Source organism: Lepisosteus platostomus, chromosome 22 (assembly GCF_059453375.1).
Source record: "Lepisosteus platostomus isolate fLepPlt1 chromosome 22, fLepPlt1.hap1, whole genome shotgun sequence".
Classification (NCBI taxonomy): Eukaryota; Metazoa; Chordata; class Actinopteri; order Semionotiformes; family Lepisosteidae; genus Lepisosteus; species Lepisosteus platostomus.
Genome location: NC_142632.1, coordinates 13,305,322 through 13,319,201, shown reverse-complemented (window position 1 = coordinate 13,319,201; position 13,880 = coordinate 13,305,322). Strand labels below are relative to the sequence as shown.

Below are 13,880 nucleotides of genomic sequence, written 5' to 3'. Positions count from 1 at the left end.
CCTTTTTTCAATTTGTCATTGTTCTCTCGCTTTGGCAGTGTTACAGACTTTTTGCTTGTCTAAGCTGAAGAAGTATTTTTCTTTACATTGAAAGCTTGATTATAAAAGTCCACAAAGAATTTAGCCTCCATTTTTCAGTTTCTTTGTCTTGAGGCTCCACTGAACACAACATCTTTTTTTAACCCCAGTGAAACGAGGTATGTAACGGGCTGATGAAAGCACTGTTTTGTTTGTCAAAAAAAGAGAGTTTTTTCCTTGTAAGAGGTCAATGAGGAGTTCCTGGAGAAAATAATGGTAGTATCCTCCATATATCCTTCAGCCCTGCAGACGTCTGTGCATGGGATGCTCAGAACACAGGACTAAAAGGACTATATCCATATGAAATCATGAGATCAGATATGCATTTTATTTCTAATTTGATTGTACACTTGAAACAGTGTCTGTGTTTTCCCTTTGATTTTCAGAGTTGCCTTCTGAAGCTGCCACTTCGAAGCACCAAGCCTGCTCAGTACTGGCATCTAAAAAAAGCGGCAGTCATTCTGGATTGTAAGACTTCTCCATACGTCTCACCCTCGGCTCGGCTCCAATGGACTGCCAGAAGAAACCAGAAAAGACTTTCATCTCTTTCACCTCTGCCGTAAGTCTATTGCCTTCAAGTCTAATATGTCTGGGGAAAAGAATAAAGTCGGACTTTCCTCATTTCTTGAAATTGACTACAATTCTTGTAAACAAGAAGACTGAAAAAATTATATAAAACTATGGTCCACACACGTACATGCTTAGCCTGGTTTTTCTCTGATGTGCGGCCAGTCATGGTTCAATAATGCGAAACACTTGCCTACAGATACACTTTTTGTAAAGTGAAGTATGGCTCTGCTTTTCCTTAACTTTGACATTTCTTATTATTTCTGTTCATCCAACTAGCTATATATTTTCAAATTATGTGAATTACTTGTGTTTTTTTCCCCAGTATGCAACAATTAACTATTTTTAGATCATGTTTTAGTACCTACTGTTTGTGTGCATTTACAGTATAACTTGGACATCTTTTATATATATATATTTTATATAATTGTATTATAAAATAATTTTATTTCAGTTCATTGAGGAACATCCCTGCCCGGATTTATAAAACTTCAAATCCAAGCAGGATATCCAGTCAGCTGGCAGAAATTGGTAAGTTTCTTGGGACTTTTAACAGAGGTGATGTACATTCACCCACAAAAGTTTGTAGTTTGACGAACAGGCCTAGACCTAGAAAAACCAGGGCCGTGCACAGTGACTTTGCTGATACTGTGACAGGTTCTGTGAAGTGTGTGTTAGCACTTCTGCTGTTTTAATGAGAAGCATTGAGGATTAGTAGTTTGGGAGCAAAGCTGGCCTGTCATCGCAGGATCTATCAGTATTCTGCATACAGCCATACCAGGATACGCCAGGAGGCAATAAATAGTGGCATTCTGAAGAAAGGGTTGTTTTTTTCCCTGTAATCATTTTTTATAACAAGGACAGGCTATCCATCAAAACGTCACTTAAGTCACCTCCTATTGTACACAGTTCCACCCAAAACACTTCTCATTTATAAATTACTTTTTTAAAATCTGAGAACACAGGATAATTTGATAACCATGAGAGACTGCAGCAGCACAAACATTAGACTGCAGACTAATGAACAGAAAGACTGAAGTAAAAAGGAAGTGCTTCATCCTGAACAGAATTTTTATTGAATATGATCCAGTAGCCCCATAGAACCATATACAATACAAACCATGTTAAAAAAATCACGACCTTCAAAATAAGAAAACAACCTACTGTAACTCATTCTTTATGATGATTTTTAACTCATAGTAGTGACGTTTTGACAACATTTGTGGAGGGATATAAACTCTTGAAAAACATACCAGCACATAAACATTTGCAAAACAGAAAAAAATGTAATATCTAGGTTTAAGAGTCTATAGACAATGACTCTATAAGTTTGATCAAGTCTATGAAAGCCCATAATTAAAATTGTTTATGGTAATGGTAAGGATACTAAATGATTCTTAAATCTTACAGCTGATAGAAAGAGAATGGCGGCTTATAAAATAAAGTTGGAATATACTGTAAGTTATGTTCAGGTTAAAAGCAAGAGTCCGTCTTTAATGAACTTTTAATGATTTCCTAAATTACTTTTTGCAAAGTGCGTCTTTGTCTTGATGAAAAAACAATGCTTTATGTATCTGGGGACATTTTTTGTTGCCCTGAATTGTGTATCTCTCAAAATCTGAAGTGTCGCGTTAAATGAAAGGTTTAGCAGTCATTAAGGAACATTTTTTAGATCAACTTTGATACTGATTGTATTTGATGAACAGATTCCCCTACAGACCTCTATCTTAACATTTTTTTTTCTTTGAACAAAAACCAGTTATTATGTGTTTGGCAGAGCATATATTATTTTGCTGTTAACAGATAAGAGCTTATTCTTCTTTTGTCTCTGTACATTAATAAAGTGATTAACTCAATTAAAACTCAGCAAGCTTTTCTCTGTGGATGAAGAGCCTTTGTTGGGCTTAATTATAATACCTACCACAAAAAGGCTATAGCTCGTGCATACTAATTCCCAGTGATTGTTTGGTTCTAGCTGTACAAGGCAGAAGGACTGGTTAAGCAGTTATTAGGTGAAGAATAGCACTGTTTGTGAATTCAATCTTTCATTTGTTTCATAATGTCTAGACAGCAAGCATTGAGAAAATGCACATATTGTATGTTCTGTAGCTGACATGTAAATTACAACAACTTGCCTTTTAATATATGATGACTTTACCGCATAGGTGGTATCCATTCACTGTCACAAGAAGAACACTTAGAAACCTTTGAAGAATATGTTTCTGAAGAGTTGGCTTCTCATAAACCAAAAACCTCAGAAAACTACACGCAGCATTCTTCAGCTGACCCCAAGACATTCTTGGATGGGACAGATAACGAAAGTCCAGACGAGACGTCCAGGGTGGAAGCAGAGAGCTTGGGTCATAGGTCACTGTGCGAAGAAAATGGACAAGCACCGTCAACCCCGAAAGGAGTTGAGCCTGTGGATGTGAAGGCATCATCAAGGCAGTTACCTGATGGAAATTCAGCAACTGACAGGGACTCCCTAACAGCTAAGGAACCAAATTTGCATTTAGATTCAGGCTGTTAGGAGCACACGGATGAAGAGATGACCCAGGAGATGGATGGTGCTCTCAAAACAGAGTACATCCTATGTGGGGTGAGTAACAGTGGAGAATTGTAAACAGTCATGTGGAAGAAAATGCCATCTACTAAGCCTTATTTTAACATGATGGAAAAATAATGCAGATACTGTGAGCCTGACTCAATTGCTGTATTGGTTTCTAATTGTCCAAAATTGTTTGTTTTTGCTGTATTCCTTCAAATAAATCTAAAGCCTACCTGTTACTCTTTAAGTCCGGTGGATGATTTACTGTACAGGATCCTTAATTAAATTTATTAAGTTATGTCTCTACATCAACCGTTTTTGTACGGATAGTTCAGTGATTTTTTATGCCTGTCTTTCTGTAAAAGAATGCTGTTAAAATTTAGTCAGATTTGAGTTAGTGACAGAAGGTGGCAAAAGGCCATTATTTCATCAGACTACAAAAGATTCATGCCACCCATCATCATTATACTCACTCGCTGATGCAGGCTGAAGCTGATATAAAGATATATGATCACTCTCTGTAAAGTAACGGCACTAACTTGAGTTATGTTCTAATAAAACATTCTTGGAGCAAACTGACAATTCTAGTCAAATAAATATTTGTGGCTGTACAATGTTTGCTGTTTACTCTTTAACATAAAGTACATTTAACAGAAGATAGTGCTTCGCCTATATAGCTTGAACCTGTTTAAGAAACAGTAGAATTGCCTGTTATTAGAATAATGTTTGTTTTCCCCTGGAATATGTTAATAAATATTAGCTTTGGACTTCAAATGAGTTTGTGCACCTAAAAATGTTTTGTTTGCATAATTTCTTCTAATAATGTTATGTACTACACCAAATTCCTTATGTGGTGACGATGGGGTTGATGGTAGCCAATATATTCTCTGCAAAAGCGTTTGCATTGCTTACTAATAATAAGGGGAGAATCCTGCAGCCAGTACAATTGATAATACCATTTTTTGACAATGACATCTCACATACAATACATAAAGCCCTGTTGTGGAGCTCTTAGGAAGGGTATAATGAGAACTGCTTTTGCATGTAATATTTGAATTTGGTTACCAAAATGCCTGTTATTTTTATTCTCACAAAGAAAGTAAAGTTAATAGCTCTCAGCTTAAAGGTCCTAGACAGAATTGTTTTATGAAAAAGTGGGAGATGATGGATCTATTCTTACCAGGAATTTTGGAAGTGTATCTGAAGTCCGACGGTAGGACTGAGTGAGGATTTAATGAACTCCTCCTGTTGCTGTTAAATTTATATGCACTGGGTGTAAGACCTGGATTAAACACATCTGACTAATTACTCAAGTTGTTATGATCGACCCAACTAATTTATCACTTCTCTGAACATTTAATTAGCTGGTAGCCCAGCACAATTAAATTCTGAATTAGGACAAATTGAAATGCAGGCTTAGCAGCTTGAAGGACATGCAAAGCGAAAAATGAGTGCTACTGTGAAAAGTCAAATGGAATACTTCAGCTTATGGAAGCAAGTTGAAAGAAATGTAAACAAATGACAAAAACAAGAACTCTACAAAACATCTGCGTACTTTTGTACTTTATTTTTTACATGTTTCTTAAGTCATATTAAATATGTAATGGATGGAAGACTATCAACCATACAGATAACATGATCTGTGTTTACTTAAGGTGATTTGGTTTTCCAAGCATAACATTTTTGACTATCCTACTTTTGCACTGACCATTTCAATGACACTGCTTGTGCCCAGCTTTAAATCAAAACTGTGACTTACCCATTATGAATATTCTAAACCTACAAAGCAATTAATGACCTTTTGTTTGACAGAATCCTGCCATCAGGAATTGGGTTTGCAGTATGTAATTGGAGGTTGGGCTGAAGTTTTGAATAATCCTGGCTTTATTTTTCTCCAACTGCTGGAGATAATTCTGTTTGCATAGAGTTATGCTTTTTGAAGAGCATTCCCGTGCTGAGCTCAATCCTGGTATAGATAATTGAGTGCAACGTAATTAATGTAGCACTAACATAAGCTCAGTGGGGTCACAGTTGCAATGCAGCTCTTAATGAGAGACACTGGAGAAGAAAACCTGTGATATAAACTTGAAATTCCTTTCTGCTTTTGCAGCATTCTCAGGGGATCAGAGATATCCACTGTGGTCGTAAACCATTACAATAATTATGTTAAGATCAGTTAACTGTTGCACGGTAGATTTTGTTATGTAAATATATTTTAAAAGACAAGAAATGTAAACCTATTGATTTATGTGTGAAAAATTGCTTTGTGAACTTTTATTTCTCAAAAGTCAAGTTATTCAAGAACAAATCTCTTGGTAGTTTTTGTCTTCAAATTACATTTCAGCACCCTATTTTGGTTAAAGGCAGCTTGGTGCTCTTGGATCTACCTACTGTAGATCAGCTGGAACTAATGTGATCTTGACATATTGAGGAATTTTCTTCCAGCAGCAGCTCACTTAGAGGTAAAACTCACCATTCAAATAGAATCAGAAAACAATTTAGGATACACAATACAGTGTTAACTCCAACAATCTTATTTTTATGTTGTAATTAAGGTTTTTTATGATGGTGGCCAGGGCATCTAACATTTACTACACATAATAAATTAAAAGCAGTACAAAGACAGTATGCTGTGTGTGGATAGTTGGGTCTTTGACTAGCATTAAAAAATGACAGTAAATAACCATTTAAATAGTGAAATTTGTTTTGCCATTAGAAGTGTAGACATAAATTTGCATATATTACCAAAGTTAATAAAATATATGAACACTATAAATATCTATAACAGAAGGCATCAAATATTAATTTGATGTAACTGATGACATCATAATACATTCTAGCAACAGGCTTGGAATGTTTACATCAAACATTTGGTCCATAAATTCTAATGATAACTACAGCAAGGGTCAGTTCTTGTGTTTCTCAGCTCAAGGCAAGACGTTCATTTTTTTCCTCCATTAAATGAGCGCCATGAGCTTCCCAATGAGAAGCCATTCACAAATATTTTATCAACCTGTGCCTATGACGGCACAAGGAACTCGGTTTCAGTTTCAGCCCTACGTGGCACCTTCAGGAAATTCTGGTCTCACCCAACTTGGTAAGAACTTGCATATGTACTTAAGTGTTAAGTACTGTATTACTCAAAATGTTATTTTTACAGTAATGATCATTTCAGCAGTAATGTATTGTCATTCTATGATGATATTTACATATGAAAATAACTACATAAAAAGTAAAATAATGAAATTACTAGAGATATTATGGTGAACTGTGAAACATGCAATAGACAAGGACCTTTAGATATGTATTGTATTTTTTATTTTTGTGTATTACAACTTATTACAAGAGCTAAAACTTATAATGATTTATTTTTTAATATAATGGAAAAAAGCCATATAATTTTAATTGTTTTTTATTTGTATTTTATCAAATTTCATCTCCATGACAACAGTAAATTCAAAAATTGCTACTTCTGCATCTTTGCCGTGATGCATATAGAATGAAATGATGTCATAAAGCAAGTGTAAGTTACACCAATTATTCATTAGCTCTGTTGTTTTGGCTAATGGCTCCAAATTTACAAGATTAATACAACATTCATTATTAAATGTTGTACAACTATGTTACTGTTTTGTAAGCTTTTGAAAATCTCTTTATAGCAAATAGGGCCAATACTGTACATTGTAAGATACAGTATATGTTGTACTATTCATGTGTTTATATGCTTGTTAGATAATTTAACTGTAAAAAGGTTTGTGCTATTTGTTTATTGTGGTTTTATGTTTACAGGTCTACAATGTGACCCTTATGGACAGGTCCTGAATATGCCTGTAAATCAGCCTGGCATTAATGCCAATGGCTATTACTATGGCTACTATGGTACTCAACCATGGATGTATTTCGCACAGCAACCAGCTGCCCAACAAACAAATGCCTGGCCCTACAAACCAATGTCAGCATGCCAGTTACCTCAGCATTATGCACAGCCAACTGTTTATTACCAGGCTAACACTGTGCAACAAGCTCCAGCACCCATCCTCTCTTTTCCCAATCATCACCAACATGGCCTACCCAGCAGTTACCCAAGAGCAAACAAAATTCCTGGAAACCAACAAATACTCCACGACATCTATGGGAGGAATATAGCATATCAGTCCTCGGCAAACACTCTGCAGGAGCCTATCACTTTAACATATGTGGGAACAGTAAATCTACCAGCGTCGGCTCTGTCTACACCACATATCAAGCAGAAGGCACAGCCTCTGTTAGGTGAGCATCTGCCAGCAAAGAAACCTAAAGTCATTCTGAAGGAGGGAGAAGGTCAGGGTGCTCCTATAGATAAAATTAACAAAGGCTTGAAAGATCACAGCCTCTCGTCAAACCCACAACAATCACATGTTCCTTTTGTTAAACTTACAGAAGGTTCCACTACGAGTGCTGGAAAAGCCTTGACCGAGCCCATTCCATCCAATGGAATTATGCCTGGAGTGGCCAGTTTTCATTCCCCTGTCATCCCTTCTGTGAGGAATGAGAGCAAGGAGCAAGTGAAAAGCTCCAAATCCGGAGCTCCTCCGAAGAGCGAGGCTCAAGACATCAAGTCTTTAATGTCCGCGGAGAAGAGGAGGGAGGAGGCCGGCGGTGGTGAGGGGTTTGCAGCTCCCCAGAAGAACGCAACACTTCTGGCCTTAACCGATGATGCGAAAAAGTTTAACCAGGCCCTCGACCGCAAGCATCTGAAAAGGAAGTCTGAGCACATCACGATCAAGGAAGCACTTGCCCAGGTTGACGTCCACATCCAGGAAGAGCTGGAGAAGAAGCGCAAAGCAAGTGCGACAGCCGATTCAGAACCCCCTTTGTGCAAGAAACCCAAACATCCGGAGCTCCTCCTCCCTGATGACCTACTTGAGAAGCTATTTTCCATCCCTGGAGTCTTAGAGCTGGCTGTCGAAATGGGACACTTGCAGGATGTAAACAGCTATGACTTCATTGACCCTCCGTCTTCTGCCGGCTTTGGCTCAGTGAACGGGTCTCGAAAGAAGAGAAGTGGCCTGGAAGTTGACAAAAACTATTAGAAACGGTTATTACACACGAGGCTTTTCCAGCTGTGCCAGCTACCTGAATGATAGAGTGACTGCCTTTCCAGGGATACAAATGAAGGCTGTGAAGCAGAGAAAATGTGATTTAAAAATTTTAGTCTGTGACCAAACATTTATGTTAGATATTTTATAATATTTCTGTTATTTCACTTGCTTATTTTACAGTTTAAGAGTAAGTTAGTTTTTATTATTATATAAAAAACTTTCTTTACAAAGGTTAATTGATAAGCCAACATTTTTCCTGTCTTTTTCTAATCTTCCTCACATTCCCATCCTAGTTTTATGACTGAATAAAACCTATCTGAAATTTATTGTAGCTTAAATTTAAGTATTGGTTCAAAACATTGTATTTTATTGTTAGAATTAATTATTATAAATAAAAAATTAATATTGAAAGATCTTGTGATTTTTTTTCCCCATGTGTGAACATGAGTCCTTTGGCAGAAGATGAATAAGACGTATCATTAAGCAATGTGGCAAAATATTATAAATGTAAATAGAAAAAAACTTAAATATTATTCCCATCAGTAGTTTATCCTGAAGTAAAACTGGAGTATGTATATATGGAGTGTGTCCATATATTTTTAATGTTGTTACCTTTTTATTGTTACCATCTCATAAATCTTACTTATAAACACACCAGTGAACCTGTACAGGTGTTCCCATTTCTTATAATCTGGCTAATCCAAATAGTATAACTACAGTATGAATCTGTCTTCCTTAAAATGTTTGCTTGCATGAAATTCACAAGGGAGATGTTACAATAATCATTGATGTTTACTTACTGTCCATCTTGTATATATGTACAACATATTCAGATCAGCAGTAGGTATAAACCTTTACAGTCATTTGTTTTGAAAGACAGGCATAGATTCATGGATCTTCTTTCACTTAAGGGAATACAGAAGCCCTCATGGCAGCCTCAGTTACAGGAACTTGGCCATATTTCCTCTGCTTCTTAGACACGCTTACTCCCATAGGTTTTGCTTTTACAGTTTCTGGAAGCCAGTCTTTGCTAATCCCCGGTATCCTTTGATAGTTCAGTGTTTTCAGAAACTAGCACTGTTGCTTCTTTATACACTGTTAAGAACCTGTGTGTGTTTTTTTGGTGTAGAAAAATTCTTAAATGTGCATTAGATGAAAGCTTTCAGGGAAAAATATTGTGTTTAATGCAACTGCATTATATTTAATGTATTTTTTGGATTACTAGCTAAATAAACTGAGCTACTGTAATATAAATACATTAAGCTGATTACTTACTTTGAAAACAATTACCATGATATACCATACCATCAATCCATTTTCTCACTGCTTTATTCAATTTGGGGTCCCGGGGGAGCCAGGGTGCATCTCGGAAAGTGGGGTACACCCCGAACTGAATGCCAGTCCTTTGCCAGGGCTCACACGGACACAAACACAGACACACACCAGTTCAGGGCCAGTTTTCCCAGAAGAAATGTAACCCACCAGGATGTCTCTGGACTGTGGGAGGAAACTGGAGCACCTGGAGAAAACCCCATGCAGATAGCGCCGTGCTGGGGCCCTGGGTTCAATTCCCAGTAAGGCAGTGACGCAGGCCCCTGCAGAACTATTACACTCTCATAATGAACCCAATGTCAAGTTACATAAGGCGGAATGGTAAAAAAAAGGTAAAAATAAACAATGTGCTACTGTATATATAATAATTGTAATTGATATACTGTACATTGTTTGTGTATGTACAGTACAATTAATTATATAGGAAGTGCAGGGTGGACTGATGGTTTACTGATAGTTTTGCATGTAAATATTTTCTCTTTTTTTGTGGTACAGTACTGATTTGTTTGTTTTTTACATCAAAACCATAAATACTGGTTATCATATCATAAGAACATAAGAAAAGTTACAAATGAGGCCATTTGGTCCATGTATCCTATTAGATAGTAATATGAAATGCTAAGAAAATGAAAGATACAATGTTCTCCCTGGAATTAATCTCATTTATTAAGAAATATGGCCAGGTTATGTTTCGATAGTGGAATAGCAGCCTGTTCATAAGCTTTTTCTTATTACTAACTTGTGAATTGATTTCCTCTTTTATAGTCAGTTGGTACTGTACGTGTTTTTTGTGTTGTTTTTTTGTTGTATTCTGCAAGTAAATCATAGTTTCCCAGTTTCCCAGGTTTGTATCATGAAAAGGCAAGAAGCTTTGTTTTTTCTACTATAGACATTGTATATTTTTGATTAATGATGACATCACAATTAGCATAGCAACAGTGTTAGAATATTTACTGCATGTTTGTTACAGAGTTCAAGTGACAAGCTGGACAAGGGTCAGTTTTTCTGAATTATATTCAATCCAAGACATTAATTTTGCTTCATTTGATGAAATGAACAATACATTTTCGGCTAGCAGCTTGCAGAACTCTGTACCCACAGTGATACAGGGAAATAAGCTTCAGTTTCAAGCCTACCAAGAGCTTTCAGGAAACTACCAGTGTAATTTTCCTCAAAAAGGTAAGCAATTTCGTAACATATTTATTTGTGTTCAAGCCATGACCTTTACAAGGTAAAGCAGAACATATGTATAATTCTTTACAAGCCCCACAGAAAGATGTCTTATACTCTTTACCATTATATGATTTTATATTTATAATGCAATATGTTGTGAAAATAAATATTATTGAGATCATTTAGAAGAACTAATTTTTCAATTTCCTTTAAATAAAAATGCTAAACATGTTTTATTCTGTATTCTATAGCATTATTAAATTAACTGTAATGGTTCCATTAAATTATTAAATGATATTTCATTTAAAAAATAATCCACTTTGATACAATTATATAAATAACTATTATATAAATAATTACTCATTTTGAGTCCAGCACAAAATGCCTATGAAGAGGCATAACAAAAAAAAGGTTAATTTTGTTGCCTATTTAAGTGATAGTAGTGTTCTGGCCAAGCTACTGTAAATGTTAACTGGTCTGATAATTTTTTGCAGCTCCAACTGCATTGCAAAGCTCATTTGGGACTCCAGGAACATTTTGCCAAGATCAACCAAATTATGAGGCTGCAGGTGAGACCATATGTACATGTGGTTTTTGACTAAATGAAACAGATTACAATTTTGATCTGTTATTGTTAGTCAGATAATAATAACATAATTGTTTTTTGCAGTTCTGCAATGTGATCCCAGTGTGCGAAGAGTGAATCTCTCTTCAACACATTCCTGGATTCCTCCCATGGGTTATTGTCAGAACTCGTATTTCAGTTCACCAGTGATGGATCTAAGGCAACCAGCTCTGGTCCAAAATCCACAGCCAATTTATCAACAACACCTGCCCAACGGTGACACTCTGATTTATCATTTACTACAAAATCGGATGCAACAACGATTTTATTATAAGCCAAACACTGTCCAAGCAACGCCTACAGCCTTTGTGTTGTATCCCAGCCTACAGCAACAAAGCACATTACCAGCGGCCTTTCCTGTGCTCAGTGGGCAGCACTTGCCCCATCAGAGCTGGTCTTCCGCAAACACAGTGAGTGAGCCAGTATCTTTAAAATATATCGGAACAGTCAACCTTTCTCATCCTTCACAGCTCACATCTGCCATTAAGCAATTCGAAGAAAATCAATGTATTACAAGTGATCAGTCTCCTGAAATGTTCAATTCCATTTTTGGTCATTCTCCTGTGAATACTCAGCATGCCTTAGAGCCTGGTAGTGTTGTTGTTGCTCCCAGCTATGAAAATGGAAATGGAATAGACGTAAAGACTAGTCCCGGTCTATTGAAGAACCCCGTGGAGCCCCCAGATGCCACTGAAGGTCCTGAAAAGGCCAAATTCCTGGATTTCTTAATCAAGGATGTTGTGAGAACAGGCAGTGATGCACTTGCCTTCGAAAAGACATCACAGTATAACAAAGCGCAGGCTGCAATCATGGAAGCCCATGCTGAGCAAACTCTGGAGGACAACGAATCCTGTTCAAAGGTAAACACAGCAGAGACAAACAAAGAGCACTCTCAAATCCCCAGCACTGAAGAGGCTCTAGATGAATTTGCCCGTCTCTTGGAAGAATTTGCGCCTTCTGTGGATGACTTTGCTAACGTCATGGATGACCTGATCCTCCCTGATGCGCTTTTCCACTCTGGTTTTGATCCAGCTGGGTCTTCGGATCATGCAGTGGAAACGGTGAACTTATCTGATCTTGACACTTTGGATTTCTTCCGCCCCGTAGCTCTGGCGGTTGAGCGGTCTGTAGATACTCACAGCCACCCAGCGGAGGTCCTGAATGAGCCCAAGGCTTCTCCGGTTGCAAATGCCCAACAAGCTCTTCCAGAAATCTCGGACAGGAAAGGATTGAAAAGAAAGCATGGACTAACAAACGATGACAGAGAGGAAGAGATGGGATCTAAGAGAGGTTGCTCTTAAGACTTATTTATCGATGTGTTCACACGACCACGTCTTCTGACATAATTGAGGACGGCTAGGGGTGTAAATGTATTAATACATCTCAAGGTGAATTTCACCGAGGTTACTTAAATGGTCAGTTTTGCTATTGCTTTAATTGATTCACTTTCATAATTGTTAGCACTAATTGAAAGTGGAAAATCATTTGTTTTCCACCGCATTTCCAATTGATTTCCAACTTTTTTGTCTCTTCCAATAAACTGCGTTTATTAATAACTATTATTTGAGTTTGTGTTTTTACCATCCTTTATTTCCTAAACCACAATGATAAAAAAACAACCAATACAACAACATTAAAGCTAGCTTGTGCATTGTTCCCAATCTCAACATATTTGTTGGGCATTTAAGGAGAAAACGCTGTCACAGAGCATTTTGATAAAAGCTTAAGATTGCTTTGGTCGCATATTTATAATGAAGTAAGAATCTAGTGCCTAAGGCTGCACTCTGCTTCTATCTTCTTTAATGTATTATTACCGACTCACACAGCTATTTCACCATTATCTATTAAAGCCTTTATGCTTGAGCTCTCTTAATGACACTCAATGAACAAGCCTTAACTGCACTGTTTGTGGCCTAAGTGAATTGTTAAATGAACAATAGCAAGTACGTCATCCAAAGAGAACAGATCTTAATTATTGGAATATCAATGGCAACTGCGTAGTAAAGATAACGGAACAAATTAGCCAATTTAGTCATACAAATAAGAAAACCTTTAAAATTTCCCCGTTCTGCTAACTAAACACTGATGGTGAAGATTTACAGTAATTCTTTTTCATTTCCTTACTAATTAAACATCTTCTGTGGGATCTAAGTCTGTCAGGGTGATCTAAGCCCAAAGGCCTGAAGAGTAAAGTGAGGCAAATTGCCTGACTTACTCACAATGATAGAGTCATTTTGGAAGGAGATTGGAAATCAATACTTGTCATCCCCACACACTGCTCTTTAATCAAAGATGCAATTTGTAAATGCAATCAGTGTAAGGGCACTGGGAACTTAAGGGTTTTTCCCTTCTTTTTCTTTTCCTTGCCTGTGCACCTCTTTTTTTCTCTTTATCCTTTTCCTTCGTCCTTATCTGCTGCTTTTCGAGTTTCGTACACAAAGGGACTCAGGTTTATCAGCTGGCTATGTTTCACTGT

The 13,880-nt window shown here is 36.9% G+C and overlaps 2 protein-coding genes and 1 long non-coding RNA gene across 5 annotated transcripts in view; all 3 read left to right on the top strand.

Moving 5' to 3' along the window:
* The window catches only part of LOC148643537 (uncharacterized), a 97,049-nt gene extending 93,082 nt beyond the window's left edge, over nt 1-3,967 (top strand). For both annotated transcript variants that reach the window (XM_088615848.1, XM_088615847.1), the window contains exons 56-58: nt 465-637; nt 1,100-1,176; nt 2,811-3,967. In XM_088615848.1, the coding sequence (XP_088471974.1) occupies nt 465-637; nt 1,100-1,176; nt 2,811-3,175 (615 nt within the window). In that variant the 3' untranslated portion in view covers nt 3,176-3,967. The remainder of the gene's footprint in view (nt 1-464; nt 638-1,099; nt 1,177-2,810) is intronic.
* Nucleotides 3,968-6,031: 2,064 nt separating this feature from the next.
* LOC148643536 (uncharacterized) lies at nt 6,032-8,685 on the top strand. Of its 2 annotated transcripts, XM_088616336.1 has the most exons (3): nt 6,033-6,290; nt 6,983-7,462; nt 7,613-8,685. In XM_088616336.1, the coding sequence occupies exons 1-3, from the start codon at nt 6,155-6,157 to the stop codon at nt 8,263-8,265; spliced, it is 1,269 nt and encodes a 422-aa protein (XP_088472462.1). In that variant the 5' UTR covers nt 6,033-6,154; the 3' UTR covers nt 8,266-8,685. The 2 variants fall into 2 exon arrangements, with proteins under 2 accessions (XP_088472460.1, XP_088472462.1); XM_088616334.1 differs by having other exon boundaries at nt 6,032-6,290; nt 6,983-8,685.
* Nucleotides 8,686-10,586: 1,901 nt separating this feature from the next.
* Nucleotides 10,587-11,735, top strand: LOC148643535 (uncharacterized). The gene is made up of 3 exons (XR_015929028.1): nt 10,587-10,785; nt 11,274-11,348; nt 11,450-11,735. It is a non-coding gene; the product is annotated as an uncharacterized LOC148643535 (long non-coding RNA).
* Nucleotides 11,736-13,880: the final 2,145 nt, after the last annotated feature.